This window comes from Melozone crissalis, unplaced genomic scaffold (assembly GCF_028551555.1).
Source record: "Melozone crissalis strain CALT ecotype California unplaced genomic scaffold, PUWL_Pcris_2 ptg000002l_1, whole genome shotgun sequence".
NCBI lineage: Eukaryota > Metazoa > Chordata > Aves > Passeriformes > Passerellidae > Melozone > Melozone crissalis.
Window position 1 is genome coordinate 21,778,379 of NW_026535780.1, and position 15,212 is coordinate 21,793,590.

At 36.6% G+C, this 15,212-nt stretch overlaps 1 protein-coding gene across 1 annotated transcript in view; it reads left to right on the forward strand.

Moving 5' to 3' along the window:
• The window catches only part of MATN2 (matrilin 2), a 58,430-nt gene that overhangs the window by 38,330 nt on the left and 4,888 nt on the right, over window positions 1-15,212 (forward strand). Inside the window, exons 5-7 of the mRNA XM_054287658.1 lie at window positions 7,237-7,359; window positions 9,333-9,746; window positions 12,162-12,314. Of these exons, the coding sequence (XP_054143633.1) occupies window positions 7,237-7,359; window positions 9,333-9,746; window positions 12,162-12,314 (690 nt within the window). The remainder of the gene's footprint in view (window positions 1-7,236; window positions 7,360-9,332; window positions 9,747-12,161; window positions 12,315-15,212) is intronic.

Consider the following 15,212-nt stretch of genomic DNA (forward strand, 5'->3'; position numbering starts at 1 on the left):
GAAAAGTATGAGTTCTCAACTCTGCTTGAAGTAAAAAATGAAAAGTAGGACCTCGCTAGGACCTCTTACATTTTATTGAAGCTTTATAATCAGATGAGAAACTGAATTACTGTTTAAGCAGTTCAATGTATTTATATTTACTTGATTATATGGAAAGCAAACACTAGAGATGAAAAGTAATTGAGTCATTATTGGTTAAATTTTTAAATAACTTTGAATGCTCCTGCAGGAGTTGACCATTGTGCTCTAAGTGATCATGGCTGTGAACATTTGTGTGTGAATGGTGACAGATCTTATACTTGTCAGTGTTTCGAAGGATACAGGCTCCGTAACGATGGGAAAACGTGTAAACGTAAGTTATTATTCAGCAACTCAGAGTCTAATATTGCACACAGAGAAGAAATCTGTAAGGTAGGATTGGATTGCCTAAATGTTCAAGGATTTCTAGAGGTCATATTTCCCCTTTGGTGTCACATTTGCCAGCAGTATGGTGATATCTTGAATATGCTGAGGCACCTAAAATGGTACTGAATGCATACTTTTAGGCACCTGAATCGCATCCTAAACATCAGTGATATTTAAAAAGTAGCCCTGAAATTAGACAGTTGTGGGTCCAAAACTATCCAGAGCTGGGACAACTGTGATTTTCTTCTAAAATTTCAAGGCAAAAATATATAATGTTTATAAAGTCTTATCCAGCATGAAGCTTGCAACACTATTAATGGAAAGTTCATTTGTCCAAAATAGGATAAAGATTATTGCAACAGAAATATCATAATTGGGTTACAAATTTGGCTATATTACACAGTTATGAGTGTCAGATATCAAGGAAAAAAATAATTTTTCTAAACTTTTATAGCATAAGTCACCAAGTGATCAAAGAAGAATCATGGATAAATTTCAGAAAAACTCACAGGCATTCAGTATTTTCTTACTGCAATCCCCATAATATCTAATGTCAACATTTGCTGTTTAAAAATGTTTACAGAAAAAAAGTAAAGGCATCCAGGTATTACCATGATTAATTGAAAGCTTGTTATTCTTAGCTGCTGTTTCACAACATCACCCTCTTTTGTTATTCTGTGCAGAGACAGATTCTGCCTGTCTCAAAAAGTTAGGATACACTAAAAGCAAGTTAACTTTGAACATACTACCCTTAACAGACAGAATTTTTATATATTAAATTATTTCCAGGTAAAAATGTCTGCAAATCAGTCAACCATGGCTGTGAGCACATTTGTGTTAATGCTGACAATTCCTACGTCTGCAAGTGTCGTGAGGGATTTGAACTGAGAGAAGATGGCAAGACCTGCAGAAGTGAGTGACTGGTATCTGTTGAACACTTTTGCATGTACAAGGAAGGAAAGGGGTATTTTTTACTTCCTACTGGAAAAGAAGCAACAAACTTCCTTTCGACAGCTATATTCTCTAACATGTTTTCATTCAAAACCTACATTTATATCAATCATTCCCAGGAGAGGACATCTGCAGATCAGTCAGCCATGGCTGTGAGCATATTTGTGTTAATGAAGATGACTCCTATGTTTGCAAGTGTCATGAGGGTTTTCTGCTGAGAGAAGATGGGAAAACATGCAGAAGTAAGTACTCTGACAATTACTCATAGAATTTTATTTACAGTATGTACATCTGAGAAGCATTCAAACAAATACAAGAGTTTACTGTCATAATAAAGGAGTAGTCTTCATATGTATAATATAGGAATAGAATTTATATATTTATACATTTAGACTGTCCAAATGACTGTAAGAGACTCTGTGGACAAAAATAGTGTTTTTAATAGATCAGCTAACAGACTGGAAACAGAAAATATGATCCATTTGCTGTAGATGTTCTTTAACCAAATATCATCAACTGTTCTCAGATAAAGACATTTGCAGTTCAGTTCACCATGGCTGTGAACATGTTTGTGTTAATGCTGATGAGTCCTACATCTGCCAGTGTTATGAGGGATTTGCACTGAGGGAAGATGGAAGAACATGCAGAAGTAAGTTTCCTTCTCTTTAGTAGATTTTCTTTATAATCTGCACATTTGGAGATATATTTTAAATATGGAAATCTTATTTTTTAACAGATAAAGATGTTTGCAATTCTGTTGACCATGGCTGTGAGCATATTTGTGTGAATACTGATAGTTCATACCTTTGCCAGTGCTATGAGGGTTTTGTATTGAGGGATGATAAGAAAACATGTAAAAGTAAGTTATTTTAATGTTACTATATTTATTATATTCAGATATCTACATAAAAAACATATTATTTAGAGGCAGTTGTTCTTATAGGAGATTTTTCCTTGCAGAAAGGAGAATAAATTCTTTGTTTACTAGGAGTTTACTACTGTTAGTCTTTAAAGTTTTGGAAATGTTCTTACTCATTAAACTGTAGTAAATAAATTCTAAATTATTTCTAGATAAAGACATCTGCAAATCAGTCAGTCATGGCTGTGAACACCTTTGTGTTAATAATGATGATTCATACACTTGCCAATGCCATGATGGATTCATACTAAGGCAAGATGGGAAAACATGCCGAAGTAAGCAGTTTATTAATAAAAGAAGAAATGTATTTTTTGTCTTGCTAGAATATTATTCACTGGTTCATAGTAGCCAGAATGGAATATTTTTATCTATAGATCATAAGACTTGTATGAATTAAGGATTGTTTGAACTAAAGCTACATTTCAGAAAAATAAGACCATTTTAAGGTTTGAATGTAGGTTTTAAAATGTGAACTTCATTTCCAAATTAAGTATATTGAGTTTTAATCTTGAGCATAGGATGTTGCTACATTTTACTGTACTGTGTTCTTCTGTCTGTATTCATGCAGATCATGACTTGTTCTGTAACCTCTTAGCATGTTTTTTCTTTTGTAAATTATAAGCAAATTAAACTCCTTCAGGCTTTTTATGTCTTCTAATCTTTTTATAACTCTCTTCTTGCTCCCCTAAAACCTCTGCTGTTTATCAGTATCCTTGTGAATGCACCACAGTGAAAGAAAGTCTTCTAATAGGAGACTCAGCAGGATCCACAGCAGAGGAACAATAACCCATCTAATTCTTATTTGAATCTTCCTATCATTTTAAAAATAATTTATCTTTTGTTTAATCTTTTTTTTTTTGGCAAAAGACAGTGTTAGTCTCTGACCAAAATATTCTGCTAGTACTCATGTTCAATTAGTTATCTACCATGATCAGAAGTTATTTAAGATTCACAGTATTACAGGTGCCCCATGTCCTTAAGGCTGTAAGTACAGCCTTCATTCCTTGTTTCTGAATGTATATCCTTCATTCTGGCTGTTTTAAAATACATATGATTTGATGTTATCCACAAAGATTCATGTTACCTTATATCAGCAGCTGCTGTATATTCATTTGCTATTCTCTCAGAAGTGGAGTAATCTACAAACTTTATTAGTGATTATTATATGTCTTATTCTGGGCTGTCCATAAAAATGTTAAGTAGTAGAGAAGCAAAGCAAATTCTTGGAAAGAAAGTTACTTGAAGGTTACTCATTTTTAATCGGTTCTGTTGCCCTTTCTAGCCAGTGTTAATCCATATAATGTTGATTGTGTAGTCTGTTTCTTTAATCAAAAGAATACCAAGACTGCTGCCATTTTGAATGCTCCATTGTATGAACAGCATAAACTTTGAAAACCAGACTCATCATCAATTAAGAAAGACATTTATTTAGTTTTTCCAGGATTAATTTTTTCATAACACCAAATTGATTGATATTAGTCCTCTTTCTTTGATTTTACTCTGACTCAAGTTCCACATTATCTGTTGCATTATTTTAATTCAGATAAATGTTAATCTGGCAGGCTTACAGTGAACTACTCATCTTTTTAAACCATATGCAACCATACTGCTTTTTCAGTGTGTATACATACACTGAGAATGGAGACAACTCAGTGTTTTGGGGCTTCCTCAGAGTTCTAGGAGTTCCTGAAAATTAACATTAAGCATCAATGATATTCTTCAGAAACGTCTTTTGCAACTCTCTGCTGCAAGTTATCTGGAGTTTCTTATTCAAAAGTGTGTGTGTGTGTGTGTGTGTGTGTGTGTGTGTGTGTGTTTGTTAGGTAGATGCTGTGTCACCTACTTCACACAGAGTGAAACTCTTCACTCCAACAAGGTCATCAGTAATCTATTTCATAGGTTCAGATCTGAATACACCAAAGTGTTTAATATTTCTGCATGAAGATTGGCAGTTCTACTTTTCTGTCCATTAATTAATAATGCATTGTTAAAATGCTTTTTGTTCCTTATAGTATCTAAATAATGTACTCATACTACCCTTTATTTGGTTGACCATTCACCCCCTTCTCCTTCATCTTATTATTTCAGTGTTTCAAATTCCTACTTTTTTCCCATTCTGTAAATACTGTGAATGTTCCTTTCTTTCAGTCATTTTTCAAATCTTATAGCTGTTTTCAACTTCAATTTCTAGATTTTTAAACTAGCCTGGCATTCTTTTTAGATTATGAGACTACATTTTTTGGGGGTGTCTAGTAAAATAACCTTAAATAGTGCAATCATTGATAGTTTTTATTACTATTATTATTTCCCTCTTGCATCCCAACATAGTCTGGCTCATGCTTACTTTCAGCTATGTAAAATTTATCCTTCTGAAGTAATAGCCATGTCTGCTGCTGATCTGTATTTTATTCTGTTTATAAACAAATGTTTCTGAGTTGTGCACAGCTGTGTATAAGCAGATGCTAATTTTTACTTACGTTGTAATTTCTCCCTTACCCACTATGACCAGACCTTGTTTAGATTGCCATGTCTTAAATATAATTATTTTTGAGTTAGAATATTGTCTTATGTAGTAGCTTTTGGAATTTTTCTTTTGGTAGCAGGAAACCCCAAGAAATTTGCCTCAGGTTGAAGTTCTTCTAAAGACACAAACCTCAAGAGTCAAATTGAACTTGGCTCTCAGGAGGCCACTTTTTGTGTAAAGGTAGTTCTCCATTAGAAACTGATATTTTTTTTGTGTGGCATGAAGAAGAAAAAGGGAATGCTGATAGATGGCTCCACTTTCTTCTGCACTTTCTCCCCATCTACCCTTTTTGAAGAGGTTTTAACCAAGTGGTTTAACATTGCAGTCATACAAGTCCACGCATCAATTTTCAGCAATCCAGTTAGATTTTGTTTATTGTCTTATATAAGTAGTTCCTGTTCTTTCAGGTTTTGTTTACACAGACTCTTGGCACTGATATAAGGATGTCAAGACTTATGGTTAAATCATGTCCTGTGGTGTTTTTCTTTGTTTTGTTTTTACCAGTATGGATTTATGCTAAATGACTGTACTAAATTATTCCCCCCTTTCACTCTTGGTGCTCTTAATGTAAACTCCTCCTCTTTAATCTAGTCAGATTAATCCTAAAATGGTTTATTTTCAGTTGGAGGTCATCCAAACCATGAAGTTCTGGTCAGATGATAAAGAATAGATACTCAATGTAAGCTAAGATGTCCATCATTTAACTAGTGAGAGAGAAATTTGCTTTCAGTTTGCAAGCTTCCATCTCTTTTTGCTCATGGGATTGATCCCCTAGTTGTTGTATTTATTTAAAAAAATAATTTAACTAACAAGCCACGTAAATATTATCTAACTATTCCCAGGCAAGGATATTTGCAAATCAGTCAACCATGGCTGTGAACATGTGTGTGCTAGTGCTGGTGATTCATTTGTTTGTAAGTGCCAGGAGGGATTCCAGCTAAGAGAAGATGGAAAAACTTGCAGAAGTAAGTAGTCTGATATTACTCAACATACTCTTTATCTGCAGCTCATGCTCGTGTAGAAATGGGCTAACCAGCAAAAGCTGTCATCTGTTTTCAGATAAAGATCTTTGCAAATCAGTCAACCATGGCTGTGAACATGTTTGTGTTAATTCTGGTGATTCATATACCTGCAAATGCCATGATGGGTTCCTACTGAGAGAAGATGGGAAAACCTGCAGAAGTAAGCAACACAGGAACTTAATTGGATGAATTACACATTCAGTAATGAAGGCCTCTGCTGATGTGTGCTGACTACCAACTCTCCTGTTTGCAGACAAGGACATTTGCAACTCAGTTGACCATGGCTGTGAACAAGTTTGTGTGAATACTGAGGATTCCTACATCTGCCAGTGTCATGAAGAATTCATACTGAAGGAAGATGGCAAGACATGTAGATGTGAGTAGCCTGAGCTATAAAAGTATGTTTTTATTTGAGGCCTTCAAGTGTTGTGGGTGTGAGTGCACACATGTATGTTTGTGATTTCCAACTATTTGGGTTGGTTTAAAAAAGATACTGTCTCTACCTAACAAGCCTCACCTCACAAACCCCATCCACTTTTCTCAGATAAAGATGTTTGCAACTCAGTCGACCACAGCTGTGACCATATTTGTGTTAATACTGGTGATTCCTATATCTGCAAGTGTCATGAAGACTTCATATTGAGAGAAGATGGAAAAACTTGCAGGAGTAAGTTATTTAATCTTGTTTTGTACTTCCTGATCTGTTAATGAAACACACTATGCAACATAGTGTGTCATTTGTGTCTTTATTATAGAATCAGCTTAATGTGAGCTCCTTCATAGCAAATCATAGCCAAATTTTTTATATTTTGTGAAATTTATTTACTTAGCTAACTGTGCTAAATACAATTTTCATTATTCCAAGGTAAAAATGTCTGCAAAACAGTCACCCATGGTTGTGAACATGTCTGTGTTCCAACTGGAGATTCATACATGTGTCAGTGTCACAAGGGATTTATATTGAGGCGAGACAGGAAAACATGCAGGAGTGAGTAGCTGAAACTTCTATGGGGAATATGTTTTTCAGTATTAAAAGAAAAAACAGCCTTACTTTCACTCAAAGCTTGTTCAAACAGTTTTGTATTAGAGAAATAGTCTAATAAGAGGATTCTCTTAACAATTCTCAGATAAAGACCTGTGTAAATCCATTGACCATGGCTGTGAACATGTGTGCATTAATACTAACAACTCATACAGCTGTCAGTGCCATGAGGGCTTTGTCCTGAGACAAGATGGGAGGACATGTCAAAGTAAGTAACTCATGGTATCTGTCAGCCCCTCTTCTCTGGCATTGCTACATAAATAAACAAAGATATTGTACTCCTTTGTCATATGTTCTTCAGATATCATGTTTGGGGTCTTTGGATTTATAAAATGTTCAATAGAATACAGATAAATACTTCCATTTTTCCTAGGTAAAGATGTCTGTAAATCAGTTGACCATGGTTGTGAATATGCTTGTGTTAATAATGGTGATTCTTATATCTGCAAATGCCAGGAGGGGTATGTACTAAAAGAGGACCAGAAAACATGCAGAAGTAAGTATATTTTATTTAGAAAGCATTTGTTTCTTTTATTTCTAAAATTAATTTACCTCCCTTCAAAAAAATTATAGAATCATAGAATGGTCTGGGTTGGAGGAACCTTATTAAAGATCACTTAGTTCAATCTCCCTGCTGATGGCAAGGGCACCTTCTACTAGACCAGGTGTCTCCAAACCAAATATAGCTTGGCTTTGAATACTGCCACAGCCTCTCATTTCAAACATGATATAATATTTGAAAGCCCAGGGCATATGTGTGTGGCAGAAAATGTCTCAAACAATTAACTTGATGCTCTCCTAAACAAAAATCTATCAAATTGGAAGAGTTGTTTTAGTACAATAATAATTCTTTTGAAACATCAGGGAAAAGCCAAAAAGGAATCTTATTACCAAGGAATGTCCATTTTAATCAGGTCCATATACTGTGGGTGTTTTATCTTTATGTACTATATTTTAAATATGTACTATATTTTAAATTAATTTTATTTGCTTATCTTCCAACATAACATGAATTTATCTCATCATCTCTTAATACTTGGAGGAGAAGTTCTACTGGAATTCAGTAAAAACATTTATTCTGCCAAAAATGGATGCCTTAGTTGAGGAGACTGTGATTAGAACAGTAACAAGTTGTGGCTGTTCTCGATCCTAACTGACACCATGCACCATGCTGCCCTTTCTTGACTTATGCAGTGGTATTGAGGTGGTTCTGATATGTACATTAATTGCATTTTCATCACCTTAGTACATGTGAGGTGTCTTTTTCTCAGATGACTGTAGAAAGGAATTCTTGAGCAGTATTAAAATAGATATTTCCTAAGAATAGAAGTCCAGGCTTTAAAGCTGAAAATCCGTTATTTGTACTTTGACTTGGTAACAAACATCTCCAGTAATTTCTACAGAGTAATTTCTGCTGAATAATTCTCTTTTGTGTAGTGCTTACAACATTCTGCCTGTACAAAGATCAGAGGTGAGTGGAGGTCAAAGTTTATTTGGTCCAGACTAAGAAGCAAATCTTACATTCCTTAGTATGGCATATTTTCCCTGGAAGATACATTGATCCAATAGGAACTAGCTCCAATTGGAGCCCTACAGCTGGCCTTTGCACAGAGCACACTAATCTCTGCCTGCTGAAGGCAATTCCTCTCCAGAATTTAAAACAAAACAAAACAAAACAAAACAAAACAAGACAACTCACCTGGCAGAAGCAGTCTGAAGCTTGGAAGACATTCTCCAATCTCTAAAATCCCTAACCTTGTTATTGATGCCCTACAAACTACTTTGATTTTTGCATCTGCATATGCCAAAAAGTATGAGAAATACAAATTTTACAAATTTGCCTGTCTTCTGACGAACTCCCAGCTCTAATGGGTCAACCAGAAATACAGCAGCAATACATAGGTCTTCTAATTACAAAATTGGTAGACACTTACAAGCAAAAACCCCCTTATCTTGACAATTCTGATTCTCTCAATAGTTAAATAGTTGTAACACTAGTAGTAGTGTTGTATAGTTGTAACGCCTGTAACACTAATGCAGCTTCAGTGATTCTCTTCCATGTCTCTTAGTGCTGACAAATTTGACAAATGCAAGCTTAGTATACAGGCTTATCTCTGGAAGAAAATGATGGCAACTCTGTCTATGTTCTTCAGTTCTCTCCACTAAAGAGAAATTCTAAATATTTACTGATTGTTGAAGCATTTTTAACAGGTGTAGTATTCTGCAAAGCAGAATATGTCTCAGTAAATATTTGCTGTGGTTATAATTTTGTTAAATTCTTAGTCATTGACCTACTCTTAGCTTTTGAGACAGACTGTACACAACATCTTCAGACACATTGGCACAATAAGATGAGCCAGGAACAGGGTACTTTAAATGATCCCTGAATTTTTGCCAGGGTATCCAGATCCCTTTCCCAATCTTGTGGACTTTTTTCTTGATCTGTACACTCTGTTGCTCTTTTCACAGGATGCACTGAAGGCCCAATTGACCTGGTGTTTGTGATAGATGGATCAAAAAGTCTTGGAGAGGATAATTTTGAAATTGTAAAACAATTTGTCTCAGGAATCTTGGACACACTTGAGATTTCACCCAAAGCTGCTCGAGTTGGTTTGCTTCAGTATTCCACTGAGGTTCGTACAGAGTTTACATTAAAGCAGTTCAGCTCAGCCAAAGACATGAAGAAAGCTGTGTCACAAATGAAATACATGGGCAGAGGTTCCATGACAGGACTGGCACTGAGGCAAATGTCTGAGAGAAGCTTCACAGAGACAGAAGGAGCAAGACCATTCTCAGCAAACGTGCCTCGAATCTCCATTGTGTTTACGGATGGGCGGGCCCAGGATGAAGTGTCTGAGTGGGCTACCAGAGCAAAGCAACGTGGTAAGTGCAAGTTTGGTGTCAATGCTTTTATTGTCTCATTCTAAAAGGCAAATATTGTTAGGAATAAGATGTAGTAACAGTTTGGATGTCTAACGAAGAGAGTGCTTGCCAAAGCAGCGTGGCCAGTACAGTGACAGTGGCCGCTGTCCTGCCCATCAGATCTTTGTGTTCACAAGGGCCTTTGCTGCCAGGCATGTGCATCCTCCCCACAGCAGGGCTCTTGGGGAATGCCTCACCACAGGTAGTGGTGCCACCCACCTGGCATCCCTGAGTGCATCCTCTAAGGGTAGACATTAGATACACAGACATGGGAACACCGGGAACTTCATCAAAAATTTTAGGAAAACAAGAAAAGAAACCCCAAGCTGTCTCTTCAAAATACAGCAATCTATTCTTGTGAAAAATACTATGGTAATGATTAGCTATATTTATGTTTATAGGGTATATTCTTTTTATTTTTAACCAGTTTTATAGCACTAATGGTGTTCTGGAAGGAAGATGACTCTTTTGGAAAGAATATAACTGTAGTGTTGTCTATCTTACTGTTTCTATATACCTATATGCTAAAATGTGACTGAAAACTGGTGATTTTAGTTTCTAATTTCTAATATGTTTGGGCAGACATCCATCCTTTAGAACACCTGTGCCACAAATCAGAATCTTTTCATCTGTTTAGCAGAGTGAACTGAAAATTTTCAAAACTTGTCAAGAAAATAAACAATCTCTTTTTTTTTTGCTAAATCTTTTTTTTTAATTTTATGAGAAACTGCTTTAAGAACCATGGCTGATAGGCCACAACACAGAGAAAATAGCCAGACTTCAAAAGATTTTGCACATCTTTTTTTCTGTGCTTGTTTTATTGATTTGACATATTAATCAGAATTGGATACATGATTAGTAGAGCACTGATCAGGATCAATACCTCTCCATAAGGAGAAAAGGGGAAACCACCCAAGGATATGAGAAGGGCATGGGCTAACAAGAGTGGCATTCCAAAGAAAGATAAAGTGATTTTAAAATAACTTTAAAACCCCCAAACATTTACAGGCTTGCTAGTGAGATGAACCTACATGAGGATTTACAGAAGGAAAGAAGTACAAACCAACTTCCTTACTTGCTGAATGAAACCTCAGCTCTGGACTGCTGACACTGACTCTGCAATGCTACAAGCCAAACCCACCCTCTGTGTAATTACAGCATAACCAATAGAGTAATGCTCAATATGAAATGGACCTTGAATAACTTTATCACTGATATCCCCAAGTCTTTAAATAGCAATAACTTCAGCATGACTGGTGCATTCATTAAATTGAATTAGCTTCTGGTGGACAATTTCCTTTCCTGGATAAAGTGCAGTGGTAGGCAGATTAATGAAGAAAAGTAAGGAGATACATTAAAAGTTTAAAACTTGGAAAATGCATACTTTGTGGTATTATCAGACCCGTGATTCTTCAGCAGAAAGGTTAAAAGTTGCAATTCAGTGAGTGTGCAGCAGTTATCACCTCATGTTAAATAAAGATATCAAACCTATGAAGCTCCTAGCTGTACTATGAATCACAAAATCAGTACTTGTTGTGGGCACTTTCTAATCCAGAACTGATATAAAGAGAAATGCTCTATCAGACCATATGCTCATGAGCATAAAAACATAACGAGATTATTGAAGATCTCCATGTTTTGTAGTTATTGCTTGTTTAAAATCTATCTGGTGAGAGGGCTCTGAATCACCCCCTCCTTCCCTGCTTCCAGAGTTAAGAAAATTACACATCCTCATTTACCTTCTCCCTAGCACCTCTGCTGTGGAAATACTTGTCCTGAGCATCCCTGTTGTAAGGCTTTTTCTTTCCTAGCCCCATAAATTTCTGTTTTCCCATTCTTACCCTCCTGTGAGGGCCTTCCAGCCTGTTAGTGCCCCTCAGAGAGCAAGAATCAAGCCTCATTGTGCTCTGAGGATTTCAATGAAGCACTTAGGTATTTTTCTGAAAAATTACTGCCATCTTTCAGGATTCTGCCCCATTTGCTAATATGTAACATGTTTTCCCATCAACCCTGCATTGCATATACCCTACAGACACACACAAACCAGGGACTTGCAGTGCAGTTGTGAGGCTGAACTGTGTGATTCTCTTGGATTGTTTGTAATACTCTTTCTGGGACCATTTACTATCAGTAGTGGCCAGGCAAGTGTCATCTCTCTAACACAAAAACTGTATGTCAAATTACAGCAAACAAGAGAGCTTCTGCAAATCTCCCAGTAATTACAACATATTAAGCCTCTTCACTGATTTTAAAGTTATATATAACATACATTTCTTGGGCTCTCCCTGTCTCTCTTATTTTCCTTTCATGGACGAACAAGTGCTTAGAGTTAGAACTGCTGAAATAATAAGTATGTGCAATTTCTTTTGAATCCAGGTATAATCATCTATGCCATTGGAATAGGAAAAGCAATTGAGGAAGAACTGCTGGAAATTGCTTCTGAGCCATCATATAAACATCTCTTCTATGCTGAGGATTTCACAGCTCTGGAGGACATAAGTGAAGAGCTAAGAGCCCAAATCTGTGAAGGTAAAAAAATTCCATTTTCATTATAGAAGTGAATGTTTTCAGGTGTTTTGCTTTTTGGATTTTTCTGCCCTTTAATACATGAAGAGTATGTACTGATAATCAATCACTGGGTAAATTATCTTCCCTTTATTTTCATGAAAGTTGCATAAAATGTACAATTCTACGCCTAGAAGAATTAATCGCTTCTTCTCTTTTCTGTTTCTCTGGCTAAGTCAACCATGCAATGAACCCCACTCCACCAAATAAACATGATCTATTTCATTAGGAATGTGGGAAAATAATCAGGGATTTGTAATACCTTAATGAGAATTTTAAAAAAATCCTAAGACCAGCAGCAAAACCTAAACCACAGCAAAATAAATCATCAAGACCTATAGCATGTATTTACAGACTAAAAATAGTTCATTGAACATACACTCACAGCTACAAAGAGTGGATGTCAGTTTTGCATAAGCTCTGAGTTTTGCTACACAAATGTGGAAGGTTTGTTTCAGAAAGCACCCTTCTTCACTCTGGAATAAACAGCTTTTATATAAACATTCCCAGATGAAGTTTTGCAAGGGGAAGGGGGAATCTGAGCTGAGATGAAAGCTATGGAGCCAGAGAGAGGACAGCATATCTCTCCCACTCACACATTTCCAAGACTCAGAATTTTTTGCACATTCAAACTGGTACCTGAAGCAAAATTTAGAAACAACACATGGAATGATGTTTGTCATAAGACTAGAATTGTGCAAGATTATTTAATTTTCACTAGATTTTATCTGGTTGTTTTTCTTGGAATTAAATCAAAACAGATGTTGCCTTTTTTTTTTCTTTTCTTTTACATTATTGTATAAAATTAGCTGCAGGACATTTCTTTATACAGATCTCAAGAAAGAATCTGTAAAAAAGACTTTGAGGATGTTTCTTAGCTTGCATACTCTTTGTCCTTCAGTCCTAAGAAGTCCTAGTTTCATCTTTCTGAAATACTAAATGATAACATAAAGCCAAGTCAGTTCAATTAACCTTATTAGGCAGACAATCTTCCAATGACAGCATGTCATCTTAAAAGCTTTTGGAGAAGCCAAACCCAAAACTATCTGGCAGCCAGAACAATAATTCTCACTCATTAGCAAACCCCAGTATAATAACTCTCACTGACCAGCAAACCCCAGAGCTCAGGGATGGAAATGCATCCTTCAGGTACCCACAACAGTGGTTAGCAACCACATTTTTTTCCCTTTTAACTACATTATTTAAAATATTAAAAAAGAAGTAAATCCTGCCCCTTTGTGGCAGTTTCTTGTCTATACCTCCAGTAACTGGGCAGCACTGGTGCTTCAGCTTCTGTCCTGCCCCTCTCTCAACAACAGGCAATGAATGCCTCACACCTGTGAACTGAGGACTGACCAGCCTGGACACTCCAGAACTACCTATTACTCATCAACTCACTCCACCAGAAATTCTGCCTCCAAACCTGTTACATAATCTAAAAGTTCTTTTTTTTAATTCCTTCTGTTGTATACAGCGCAGTTTTTCTCCTCCTTTGCAATAGCAATGACTTTTGTCTTTACTCCAGCTTTGGTCCTTAGCTGAGGTCTTCTGAGGCTGCACCTTGTGAGGACAGTAGGAGATCCACAGAGCCTCTCATCCCTAATCCCAGCTGTGGATGCACTGCATGTTTCCAGCTAAAGTAGAAGTTCTCCAAATGTTTCTTTGAGGGTTAGGCTTTTTTCTTTTATTCTGCAAGAAAGCATCTGCCTTGTAAAATAGCTGCTGATTACTATTAATTATTCTTGATGACTAGTAGTAAAGGCAAAAAAGGAGGGGTTTTTTTCCCTATTGCCTCTTATTAAAAGGAATTCAGTTGGAAGGTTCCCATTCACTGCCTTGGTTCATGTTAATTTCTCATCTGACTGGAAGCACTAACGAGGCTCCAGCAATGTCATACATAATACACACTCAATATGATTGCAGCTTCAGCCCTGGGCATGTGCATTGTGGGAGCTTTTAATTACATGGTCATATACTATTTTTGTCACAAGACCCCAGCCCTGATCAGATGACAGTACTCAGCAGCCAGCTGGTTAACATTCTGTTCTCCTTCCAAACTGTGGATAGTTATCAGTTCAGCAAATATTCAGATTCTGCTTTTGATGACACTCTCACAGGCTCCTCCTAACAAATTACTTGTGTTTTTTTTACAAAACAGAACACTAAAAACCAACATCCAATTTCAGCCTTGTTCCCCAGCAAATTTATTCATTGCACTGACTTCACCAAGGGATTCAGGGTGATCAGCCTCTGTCACTACTTGTGTGTTTATTCAGCTTCACAGAGGCAATGAGATCAGAAATCTTAGAGCCCCAACTATTCTTCAAGCCTGAAGAGAAGTTTCTTAAATGCCCAATTGCTATTCCAAACTGGAGACCTCCTGCCACACCTCTACCAGTGCATCTGTCATTTTTCTGTCCCTAATTACATGTCCATACCAGCCCAGTGTCCAAAACTCAAACATTTCGGGTTAGTTCCTCTGCCCTTCCTAAAAAAGCCCCTCATTAGCTTGCAGCTCCTGAACAACTTCTAGAGCAAGTCATTACCCAGGGTCAAACACTCAAAATTCATCTTACCTTCTCCATTGCTCCTACAACAGAAATCTTCACCATCCTTGTTCCCATTTGATCATTCTTCAGCTAGACTCTGTTTCTCGTTCATTTCATTCCCTTGTGATCTCATCCCACACCTCTCTGCCCTGAACTCTTCTCCAAAATCTGAGTTCCTTCCAGCAGTTGGTTCTCATGCAGACTGACATATCTATAGCTCTCTATATAAATATTGTAGGTCTGCTGCTTGGTCTCTGGTCTCCTTATTCAACCACTCATCTGCTCTTCCCTGATATTCATGCTCAGTACTTTC